The sequence below is a fragment of the Mandrillus leucophaeus genome, unplaced genomic scaffold (assembly GCF_000951045.1).
Source record: "Mandrillus leucophaeus isolate KB7577 unplaced genomic scaffold, Mleu.le_1.0 Scaffold122, whole genome shotgun sequence".
NCBI classification, from domain to species: domain Eukaryota; kingdom Metazoa; phylum Chordata; class Mammalia; order Primates; family Cercopithecidae; genus Mandrillus; species Mandrillus leucophaeus.
In genome coordinates this window covers 799,600-812,062 of record NW_012100543.1, presented here as the reverse complement: position 1 = coordinate 812,062, position 12,463 = coordinate 799,600, and the positions used below count along the sequence as shown (strand labels likewise).

Genomic DNA, 12,463 nt, shown 5'->3' with positions numbered 1-12,463 from the left:
TGGCATTCAATAAATGTTCGCTAGGTAAAAAAAATTCCATTCATTTATAATTTTCTCATGGTTTCCAGTAAAAGACAAACACTCATCTTCAAAATGTTATGAGAGTTGGGAGAAGAGGGGCACAAAAAATTGAAATCATAAATTTCACGGTTTCCCTATCATCTATCTTCAAATAATCTCTCTTTGTCATGCTGTGCTCAGGATGCTTTGCTTTTCAACACCTCAAAAAATCTTTGGTTGGCTGGGCACAGTGGCTCATGCCTTTAATCACAGCACTTTGGGAGGCTAAGGCAGGCAGATTGTTTGAGCTCCTCAGGAGTTCGAGACCAGCCTTGGCAACATGGTGAAACCCCATCTCTACCAAAAATATAAAAATTAGCCAGCCTTATAAGCTGGTCTTAGGGAAAAAAAAGAAGATAAAAGATTTTAAAAATCTTTGGTTCTCATTCTGGTAAATAAGTTGTGCATTCAACTTTCAAATCATGTCCATCAACCAAGTTATCGAGCACACATGCTCTCAGCAAGAAATATGCCTTTTGTAGCAAAGATATATCCCACTCCAAATTACTAAATATTTAAAATTATGAGTCTAACCTAATATAGGTTAATTCTAATTCAGAAAAATAAAGGACAAGGGACCCTTGAGGACAAGCGTCATATCATTTATCTTTATATTCTCCAAACCTGGCATATTATGCATCACATATTAGTTGAACTCAAAGGAAATTTACAATATTTTAAGAAAATTTCTGTCTAAATTACTTGTTGCCAACATTTGCAACCTACTTTGTTGAAATCACCACATTTTCCAGACCTTAACCTTTTAGATTTTAGCTTTTTGGCAATTATTTTAACAGTAATGAAATGAAACACCATATAGAAGCATTAAATCTTCTAATGTATTTTCATGATTTAGAGAATAAGAAAATATCTCGTGATTAATACTGAAAAAATAATGATAATTGGGTAATTATCATGCAAAAATTTGTTTTCATTATTACTTTGGTCATTCTGCAGAGCTTAAGCAAACTGTATTAACTTAAATAAAAAAAGGAAAATATTTGTAAAATACATGATCTAGCTGGACACCTCTCAGATTTTACTAACTGGAAACATTTTAAAATATAATCAGTAAAAAGATATGCTAACTACTTTAACACAACTATGGGCCGAACAACGTGGCTCACGCCTGAGGCAAGAGGATCACTTGAAGGCAGAAGTTCCGAGACCAGCCTGGGCAACATAGTGAGACCCCATCTCTTTAAAAAAAAAAAAAAAAGTTTTAAAAACTAGCCAGACCTGGCTAGGCATGATGGCTCATGCCCTAATCCCAGCACTTTGGGAGGCTGAGGCGGGCAGATCACCTGAGGTAAGATTTCAAGACCAGCCTGGCCAACATGGTGAAACCCCGTCTCTACTAAAAATACGAAAATTAGCAGGGTGTGGTGGCAGGCACCTATTATCCCAGCTACTCAGGAGGCTGAGGCAGGAGAATCACTTGAACCTGGGAGGCGGAGTTTGCAGTGAGCCAAGATTGGGCCACTGCACTCCAGCCTGGGCAACAGAACGAGACTTCGTCTCAGGGAAAAAAAAATAAAGAAAAATTAGCCAGATGTGATGGTGTGAGCCTGTAGTCCTAGCTACTCGGGAGGAGGACGTGGAAGGATCTTTTTGGCCCAAAAGTTTGAGACAGCAGCGAGCTAAGATCATGCCACTGCACACCAGCCTAGGCAACAGAGCAACACCCTCTTAAAAAGAAAAAAAAGCATTTAACTATGATCTTTAATTTGCCAACACTGTCACTCCTGCATGTTATACTCCTTATACACCAGCTAATTTTCCCTTAACAGTTTCTTAGACCTAAGCCTCTCCTCATTACTTATGAAGTCGAAATCAAAACATTTAAAGATCTGCTCCCTTTCTGGGAGCTCTATCTTACCAAGACAGTCTACTACTTCCTTCCTGGGTGTGGCAGATATCTAATAAAGCTAGGCTGACCTGCAATTAAATAAATAAGTCACGATCATCTAGCACAAATTAAGACTAAAAATTTCTATGGTTAATCTATCCTCCATTTTAAATGAAAATTCAGAATTTTATTATTTTTAAACTTTTATTCTAGATTCGGGGGGGTACATGTGCAGGTTTGTTATGTAGGTAAATTCATGTCACAGGGGTTTGGTGTACAGATTATTTCATTACTCAGGTACTAAAAATAGTACTTGACAGGTATTTTTTCTGATCCTCTCCCTCCATCCTCTACTCTCAAGGAGGCCTCCATGTCTGTTGTTCTCCTCTTTGTGTCCCTGTGTTCTTGTTATTTAGCTCCCATCTAGTAAGTGAGAACAAGCGGTATTTGATTTTCTGTTCCTTTGTTAGTTTGCTAAAGGTAATGGTCTCCAGCCCCATCCATGTTGCTGCAAAGGACATTATCTCACAACTTTTTTCATGGCTGCGTAGTGTTCCATGGTGCATATGTACCAGATTTTCTTTATCCAGCCTACTGTTGATGGCCATTTAGATTTTTCCATGGTTTTGCTATTATGGAATAGTGCTGCTACGAACATACACGTGTGTGTCTTACGGTAGCACAATTTATATTCCTTGGGGTATATACCCAAAAATGGGATTGCTGAATTGAATAATTTTGTTTTTACTTCTCTGAGGAATTGACACAATGCTTTCCACAATGGCTGAACTAATTTACATTCCCACTACTAGTGTATAAGTGGTCCTTTTTCACCACAACCTCACGAGCATCTTGTTTTTTAATAGCCACAGAATTTTACGATCAATTAAAAAAAAACCCTTAATAAAATCTTACTGTGACAAATACTTCTAAAATTACATTTCTTAGCTGCCATTAAGAAAATGCGCATAAGGCTGGGTGTGGCGGCTCACGCCTATAATCTCAGCACTTTGGGAGGCCAAGGCAGGAGAATTTCATGAGCCCAGTTATTTGAGACCAGCCTGGGCAACACAGCGAAACTCTACAAAAATGCAAAAATTTGGAGACTCTGTCTGGGAAAAAAAAAAAAAAAAAAGGTGCATATGACTTATAACATGCTAAATATATTCATAATTCATATACCAGTAACTTACGAGAAGTTCCCCATGCAGTCTCTCTCCATTCATCATCCCCAAGAAATATGCCTTTTTGTCCATCTTTTGTTGAATCATCAGGTTCCCAAAACTTTTTGGTAGGCAAAAGCTATTTGGAGGAAAAATTACAGTTATTCTAATTACAAAGAATTAACATATAAGAAGTCTCAAACATATCAATTCTATGGATACATTAGTTTTCAATGCTAACGAAAATTCAGAATGACCTATTTTCTAAGTTGTTTTGTTAATAGTAAATTAACTCCCCACTTATTTTTGTGTGCTGGTGTTAATAATTCTAGACCTTAAACAAAAATCAAAATCTACTTCTGACTTTTCTTCACTTTCCATACATTTTTATTACAATGTAAATTTATTCAAAAGGTTTATTAAATTTCTTACTCAATAACAGATTTAATAATCACATCCATAGGAATGATTAAACTTTTTCCTTCACTTCCACATCTTCTCCCTAGACCACCTCCTATCATATTTTCCAGAATAGAAAATATTTTTTCATTCTTAACTCAGTTATTCAATGGAAGTGAATTTCACACCTCTTACTAGCTGCTGAGTACTATCTGTCAATCCCATAACAAAAAGCTATGGATGGTAGAAAACATGCATAGAAAAGAAACAATCTCAAGGCCCTGTGCTCTATCCAATACAGTGACATGCATAGCACATAAAAATTGTGTTGCTACAATCATTCATTGATTATTCAAAATGAACATTTTGGGCAATTCTTATTCTTTAATATTCATTCATATCTCCCTACTGTCCCTGACGCTTAGGAGGTGGCCAACTTGGATATGTTTGTTTGAAAAGAACACACTGGTTTTCTGAGAAGTGCACTTAGCATTTTAAAGCAGCATTCATAAGACACCATCACTCTCAACCCTTAATTAGGTGCCCAGTCTTTTCAGTGCTAACAATAAAACCTGTGTATACTTCTATTAAACTTATCACACTCAATTACCTGTATGTTTACCTCTTAAGGGCACAGTCTGCTCATCTTCAGAGAGCTTACAAACATATAAACTTAGAACTCGGTAATATCTGAAATAGGTCTAAGATAAGATGTGTGTGTTTGTGTGTGTGACGTAGTAAACCATCAATAAAGGCAAAACTTGAGAAAATGCACAGTGTGTAGAATAGGGTGTAAGATGAAACATGTGGCAAGGTCAAAAGTTGATGCTAGCAAAGCTAACAGATGCCGGCAGATCAGATTATGAGGACCCTTAAAGACATGCTAAGGAAGTTAGATGTTCTACTGAAGCAACAGGGAACAGAGAAGAGTTAGCAAGGGTAACACTAGGTATTACAAAAAACTCAAGTTCTAAGTTTTAAGAATAACAAATAGAACAAGGAGATCAATTTTGGCAATTTATAATAAGAGGGCCAAGAGAGCAAGAACTAAAAGAGGGTACTGGGTCAGACACAGTGGCTCACACCTGTAATCTCAGCACTTTGGGAGGCCTAAGCAGGTGGATCACGAGGTCAGGAGTTCAAGACCAGCCTGGCCAAAATGGTGAAACCCTGTCTCTACTAAAAATACAAAAATTAGCCGGGAGTGTTGGCCGGCACCTGTAATCCCGGCTACTCGGGAGGCTGAGGCAGAGAAGTGCTTGAACCCGGGAGGCAGAGGCTGCGCCACTGCACTCCAGCCTGGGTGACAGAGTAAGATTCTGTCTCAAAAAACAAACAAAAAAGAGGGTACTGGCAGAGAAAGCTGAGAAAATAAAATGGATCTGACAGACACCTTGGAGTCAAAAGGATCCGAATACAAACGGTGGGGAAGGTAAGTAAAAAGAATAACCTGTTTAATAACTTAAACAGGTAAAAAGGTAAATGGCAGTGCTATTGACCAAAATAGGAAAACAACAACAAACCAGGAGAAGCAGCTTTAAAGAGAAGAGAAAATATCCAATGTGGGCATGTTCCTGAACTACAGATCTTTTGCTCAACTAAATTAAACTTAAAGTTTTAATTTAAAAATGTTAATTAAAATGTTTAATGTAAATGTTTTAATTAAAAAAAAAAAGAACTCCATTTTTAAAAAAAAGTTTTTAAATGCTAGGATGGCCCTGGGCTGTAAATGATTTGAATTTATGAAGAGCAGACATTTTAAACAAAAATCTGCTCTAATACAGATCCCAGTAAGTAAACTATAACCTCTATTCCTTCTATTTTAAAAATCTCACCATAAAAGATTCACGTAAATATTCAACAAAACATAAACCTAATAATATGAATACTAAAGCACGATACTTGATGTATTTAAATAACTGAACATTCATAGTTAAAACCCAAGTTAATCCCTTAAAAATACTGTATAAATAAGCCATTCCAAGCAGATGAAAATAATTCCTGAAAGAATAAAGCAATGCTTTTATCCCATACTTCATGAAGAAAAATGTCTCAGTATCAAAATAAGAATAACAAATAAGTAATCTAAAATAAAGTTGTAACAACTAATAAAGCATTTATCCCAGACACAGAAGTGGCTAAAACAGACTAATCTTATGAGGTAGTAAAAGTAACAGCACCCCTTTGAGACGATTCTAAAGTCTTTTGGGATTAAAGTTCTGGGAGTTCTTTCACAGATCACTGCTTTAAAAATGCAAACTGCAGTGCGCACCTGTAGTCCCAGCTACTCAGGAGGCTGAGGCAAGAGAATCGATTGAACCTGGGAGGCTGAGGTTGCAGTGAGCTGAGATTGTGCCACTGCACTCCAGCCTGGCGACAGAGCGAGATTCCGTCTCAAAAAAAAAAAAAGGCAAATTGCATACCTAGGCGGGGAGGGGGAGAAGTAGGGAGTCTGTAAACCACTTACCAAGTGTGTCTACCATGGCCAAGCACTATACTATGAGTACGTTCATTTTCAAACATTTAGTAAGTTTTTACGGACAGGAAAATTTAATAGTTGAAATTAACACTCTACCAAAGGCCTTCACTGATATTCTAAAAACTATTTGCTCTGACAGTTAAGATACTGATTCAAATACTTTTAGGGGATCTACTAGCCGGTGACTAAGAACAGGTTAAATGAACTACATGTAGGGGAAGGCAACAATTCAGAATAGAACAGTTAAAGAGGGGGAAAAAAAAGGTTAAACAATGTATTGATTAGAAAAGCAATAAAAATAGAGATTTGCCCCTGGAGAGTGTTTTACTGTAGTAGAAATAGCAACCATACAACATTACAGAAAACAAAATTAAGAAACGGTTAAGATCTATAAAATATGTTATCCAATACCACTTCATATTAGTTCCCTACTTCACAAATTCTAAAGGAAGGTCAGGCAACTCAGTGTTTCTTATCAATCTGCTCTTCTATCCTAACTCCAATGTTTGAGTGAATATACAGTGTCTTTTCCTTCATAAGTATGTATGGCTTGCTTTCTCCATTTCCAAAGAAATCAATCAGCACCCAGGCATACTGCATCAAAAACAAAACAAAACAAAACAAAAATCAAACTCCCACTTGGGCATTTACATAAGTACACCTATACCTCAGACTTTTTAAATTGTTATGGGAAACCCTTAAACCAACCAAATAAACATAATCCCAAGACTTAAAAGGATTTAAAATGTAAATTGTTTTAAATTATTTATATAACTTATCATCCCAAATGGGATATTTCTACGAAAAGAGATGCTATTAATAATTATGCCATGAGAAGATACAGATCTGAGCTGTCCTGGGCAAATCAGAATGTAAAGTCACTCTACTTATAATGGAAGCTCAAAAGAGGTAAGAACAGATCCTCAAAACTAAGTTGTAGCAGGGAGCAGAGACTCATGCCTGTAATCCCAGCACTGTAGGAGATATGAAGATAATTTGAGCCCAGGAGCTAGAGAACAGCCTGGCCAACACTGTGAGACCCTGTCTCTTTTTAAAAATAAAATAATTATAAATAAATAAATATAAAATAAATTAGCCAGGTGTGGTGGCATGTACCTCTAGTCCCAGCTACTTAGGAGGCTGAGACAGGAGGATAGAATGAGCCTGGGAGGTTGACACTGCAGTGAGCTATAATTAGCTGAGGCAGGCAGACTGCTTGAGCTCAGGAGTTCGAGACCAGCCTAGGCAACATGGCAAAACTCTGTCTCTACAAAAAATATAAAAATTAGCCAGGCGTGGTGGCGTGCACCTGTAGTCCCAGATACCGGGGAGGCGGATATGGGAGAATCACTTGAGCCCAGGAGTCAGAGGTTGCAGTAAGTTGAGACGATGCCACTACATTCCAGCTTGGGCCACAGAGCAAGATCCTATCTCCAAAACAAAAAACAAACCAAACAAACAACAACAACAACAAATGGAACATAGAGAACATAGAGAACAAAACACAAAGTAACTCCATAGAACACAAAAATGGTGCTTTTCCAAACTTTAATCTTTTCTGTTAATAAAAGATATTAACATTTTTATTTTCTCAACTCATACCACTTCCCCAAATCCTTGGTATCAACAGCAAACATTACTAAATATCGTCACTTCCAACAGGAAGTAGTACTGTAAACACTCAAGACTTCTCTGAGTTCAAACTGCTCTTCAAGTACTATTATGTGGCCTTGGACTAGTTTTAATGAACCTTTTCTGAGCTTCAGTTTCCTCATCTGTAAGCTGCTTAGAATGACATCTAGGGCCAGGTGCAGTGGCTCACGCCTGTAATCCTAGCACTTTGGGAGGCCAAGGCGGGCAGATCACGAGGTCAGGAGATTGAGACCACCCTGGCTAACACGATGAAACCCTGTCTCTATTAAAAATACACAAAATTAGCCAGGCGTAGAGGCACGCGCTTGTAGTCCCAGCTACTCGGGAGGCTGAGGTAGAAGAATCACTTGAACCTGGGAGGTGGAGGTTGCAGTGAGCCGAGATCACGCCATTGCACTCCAGCCTAAGCAACAGAGTGAGACTCCATCTCCAAAAAAAAAGAATGACATGTAGTACATAGCAGACACATAAATATTAGGTATCTTCACTACCAACAGTATGAATTCTTTAATGTTATCAAACACGACTTAACTTACTGACACACAACATTCAACTGATTATTTCAAATATTATATTATTCACTATAAGATTTTGTCTATAGCTGTTTGACTTCTTTTCTCTTGAGTTGGTTTGACTACCCTAGGGGGATGATGAAAGCCCACTACTTAGAAGGAACAGTTTACTACTATAGTCACATTTTGCATAAGGAAAACTGACCAAGGTTACATACACAGCTGGCAAATGTTAACAATGGGATTTGAACCCATATCTATCTACTTAATTCTAAGGCCCTTCTCTTCATACATAACTATCATAAAAGATAGTTCTTTTCAATCATATTTTAATTCATCATGATTTCTGAAAATTTCCAGTATTATTCTACAGATATAGACTAGCAAAAAAAAAGAAAAAAGAATCCAGTATTACATCACCACTGGGAATAAAAAAAAATAAAAAGGCTTAAAATATTATCATAATATTCTTCCTATTACAGTGGGTAAATTTTAAGATAGAATTGTTTAGAGATTATGTAGACAAACTATGATCAGCTATTTAAACACGATTTGAAATGGCTGGTTTCCATTCCAGTTATCCCTAAGAACTTAGATTAAAATAAGAGCATTTGAGAGATGTATGTGATTCATACAAAAGGTTATTTTTATTACTATTTTTAAAGTAAGTCAGTCTTACTCAAGGTCATAACACTAGTGAGAGATCTGAGAGAAAACACAAGTCTCCTTACTCGCCTACCTAGTAAGTCTTCAACTTCACCACACTACACAGAATCTTAGCACACAGGCTTTCTTTAATGCTTTCTTTATATATTAGTGTGTTGGAAAGACAGGAGAAAGCACTGTTTATCATACTAAGCTATAAAGACATTCTCAAAATAAAAGACATTAATTCAGTGATTTAAAGTTAGATTCTGGATTTTTTGAAGAATATCAGACAGGGCCCTCTTTTCTGTTATTTAAAAAACAAGCAGAAACCCAGCTATCTGTGCCCCCAACAACCTAGAGAAGCTAATAGTTATGAGCCTACGCAGTGTGTCTGACTTTACACTAATAAAGCAGGGTTCAATCCCCTATAGATTAGTTTTGCTCTTTTTAAGGCACATGACATAAAATGCAAATCAGTAGGTCTTTCAACAGAAACATAGTATCAGTGTAAAAACAGAGAGGGTAAGTTTACGAATAGGTGAATATAAATCTGCTCTTATTTCTGGATGCCTTCTGATGATGGCTCAGTAAAGACATCATGATCTATAAAACAGTAAATTTGAAATTAGTCCTATATGTAGATGCAACACTTTGTACATTAGAGATTTACAAAACTTAAGACATAGTAAGCAAAAACTATTTTTAAAGAAAGTCAAGACGAGGGCAATCTATTTTAAAAAGAGTTTTGCATTAAAAAGAAAAAAGTATTTTTAGAAAACTCAAGAGCCAGAAACTCAAGGCTGCTTTTAATTTATTCCAATGAATGAATTCTGGGATATTAAAAAAACAAAAAAACCTCACCTGTCAGGAAAGGAGGAGAAGACTGGTGAGAGAGAGACAGGCAAAGAAGGAAATCCCAGAAGGTTCCCTGCTGCCTGTGAGATGAGGAAAGATAGAAAGGCTTGTGGGAGAGAGAACCCAGAGACAGAAATCTCAGTAGGTTTTTCTTAGCTATCTCTGAGGTGACAGTATTAGTGCTTAAACTGCTAAGAAATAAAACTAATGAGAACATCTTATTTTAAAAAATATTTTTACTGGATGAAGGTTACACAGATACACTGACATGCTGCTATCCACCAGGTAGCAGGAAGTCTAAACCCTGGTCACTTTTACTCTGCATATCTGACATGTCCAATAAAAAGTCTGGATTTAAGCTTTTTTCTCTTAATGTACCATTCAACCAAGCTACTCTTTCCTAAAAACCTCAGATATCCTTCCTCCATCCCCCAAATAACTAAACTCTTTCAACCACTGTTTCTGATTACGACATTTTTTTGCTCTGCAAAGCTAACTTTAGAATTACTAAATATTTAGAGAGTGAAAAAACACCAGTTTGAAAACATATACAATATACATCTAAGAAGTGATACAGGGAGTCTAAAATTAATGTAGGGGTACGACTCTCTTGTTCTTAAAGAATTATCGGCAAGTTCAAGTTTGTCACAGACAAGAAGGTTGAAGCACTGTTCAACCCTGCTTTTAACATATGTTATTCTGCTTTTTAAAGACCAAAGAAAACTAGTGGCCAGGAAAGAATAAAAGCTCTTTTCATCTGCCTCTTATTGCCAATAGCATAAATAATGCCTAACCAGATATTGCACTGCAGTGAAGCTACAGATTTTGTTTAACAAAAAAAATCCAATTTCTTCAATTTTTCTTAGGGCTGAGAATTTTACCTTATGCACTGGTCTAACAAGTTTATTTTGGCAATACTTAAGCTTAAGCACCTTAACTCACCCTTAAATCAGTCCTTTGAAAATGACATACTCTTTGGAAAACGCTGTTCTGAAGAAGGGGAGGGTTAGCTAGCTGCAGGGTGCCCTCTTGTGGCCCAAAGGAGAGACTTGGACTCTTTTCTGCATCTGAAGAGCACAGCATTGGATGGAGTGAGTCTCATGAAGGTCTCTATTCTACCAAGGTAAAATAATCTCCAGGAGCAAGCAGTTAATTACACATCTTAGGTCTGTTCACTGTTACCTTCTATTATCAAAGTCTATGTTAGTAGTACAGAACATGACAAAATACAGATGTCACCACAAGAGTTTCCATAATCAAAGTTCTCTAAGTATTCATTAGCTATATAAAAAACTAAGTATTTGATGCCTTAAAATATGTAACGATGAGGTTAACTTTGGTGCCCCAAAGAAAAACACAGATTAACAAGAACGATAAAATCTATTAAGAAATGCAAAGTGTCTACTATGCTAGGCATTCAAAGCTAATAATTTATAGGGGAGACAAGTGTTAAACAAACTGTAACCAGCAATATAATAAAAGACTGTATAATGAACTAGAAGTCAGATGAAGTGCTTAATTCTATGGCAGATAGCAACTAGACAATAGATACATCACAGCTGAGTCTTGTAGAAGATTAGAAGTTTGTTAAGTAAACAGTTTTGGGTGAACAAGAGATTTTTGGAAGGGAGAATAGTAAAACAAGTATGACTAAAGTAAACACAGCATACATATATAAAACAGCAGAACAAGGCTAGATTTTTTTTTCGAGCAAAGCTAATTACAGTTCATTACCGAAATATAAGAAATTATCTCACCAAGTCAATCAAATCACCTAGACACAAATAATCACACTAAAAATTACTGCTAAAAGTTTTTTTTTTTTTTAAAGCCAAAATCACAATAGAATTGTACAATCTGAAATTTAAACCCCTCCACATAGTTTGGAAGATATGACCACTATTTCCAGGAAGGTTGATGGTTAAAAAAACAAATTAAGTTCCAATGGCTCAAAATAAAGTGAGGTGTAAGTTCTTAGTATTTGTAAACATTTACCTCTCCCATTCCCCGAGATTCTAACGCAAGAGCTTGAAAATCATGATTCATTTCATCCACAGATCAAACCTGTTGAATAACAAAAACAAAAATTAGTACAAAGAAATGTTTAAACAGACTTCTCCAACTATTTTATTATATTGCTGTTATGACTAATATTAGCATGATCTGAGAAAGGGAAGCACTGATTTCTCTATGGAGACAGGTTTTCCCATAGTTCATGACAGCAACCTACCTTAAAACCTATGGAAAAACATGAGGTCAAGGGTTCTTGAATTATTCTGTGTGCCAACAACTATGTGAAGGCAATAAAAAACAATTAAAGCCCAGAAACTGGAGAATAGTCTACCCTTTAAAGAAAGGAGTAGCACAGAGTAAGATTTTTTGTTTGGTGGTGGTTGTTTCCTTTTTTAAATGGCATTTCTGCCTGAGGGAAGGCCTGGATGTGGAAGAAGGGTCCTTAAGAACCCAGCCTTAATGGCCTGAAGAAATCAAAGGACAGAGTTTGGAGCAACCAGAGCTGCTGGAAAGTAAGAAAGGGAATCCTAGAGAGGACACACCATGTCCCGTGTATAAATTACACCGGGATTTTTAGATGACACCTGAACTGCACATATGTGAGACAGACTCCAAGGAGCTCACTTAAGGCTAAAAGAATTGAGCAGAAATTTCTACTGCTGACCACCACAAAAGTCACAGAAATTTGGAGGTTGAGTCCCAACAAAGCCGAGCATTCGGCTAGGTGTGGTGGCTCATGACTATAACCCCAGCACTTTGGAAGACCAAGGTGGGCGGATAACTGGAGGTCAGGAGTTTGAGACCAGCCTGGCCAATATGGTGAAACCCCGTA

The 12,463-nt window shown here is 36.8% G+C and overlaps 1 protein-coding gene across 6 annotated transcripts in view; it reads right to left on the bottom strand.

The window, feature by feature from the left end:
- Positions 1-12,239, bottom strand: part of PUM2 (pumilio RNA-binding family member 2) — an 84,334-nt gene extending 72,095 nt beyond the window's left edge. For 2 of the 6 annotated variants that reach the window (XM_011971406.1, XM_011971408.1), the window contains exons 1-2: positions 11,614-12,239; positions 3,103-3,211 (exon numbers count right to left, since the gene is read on the bottom strand). In XM_011971406.1, the coding sequence (XP_011826796.1) occupies positions 3,103-3,211; positions 11,614-11,664 (160 nt within the window). In that variant the 5' untranslated portion in view covers positions 11,665-12,239. Of the gene's footprint in view, positions 1-3,102; positions 3,212-10,560; positions 10,686-11,607 lie in introns of all 6 variants that reach the window. The other 4 variants (XM_011971410.1, XM_011971411.1, XM_011971409.1 and 1 more) reach the window with 3 other exon arrangements.
- Positions 12,240-12,463: the final 224 nt, after the last annotated feature.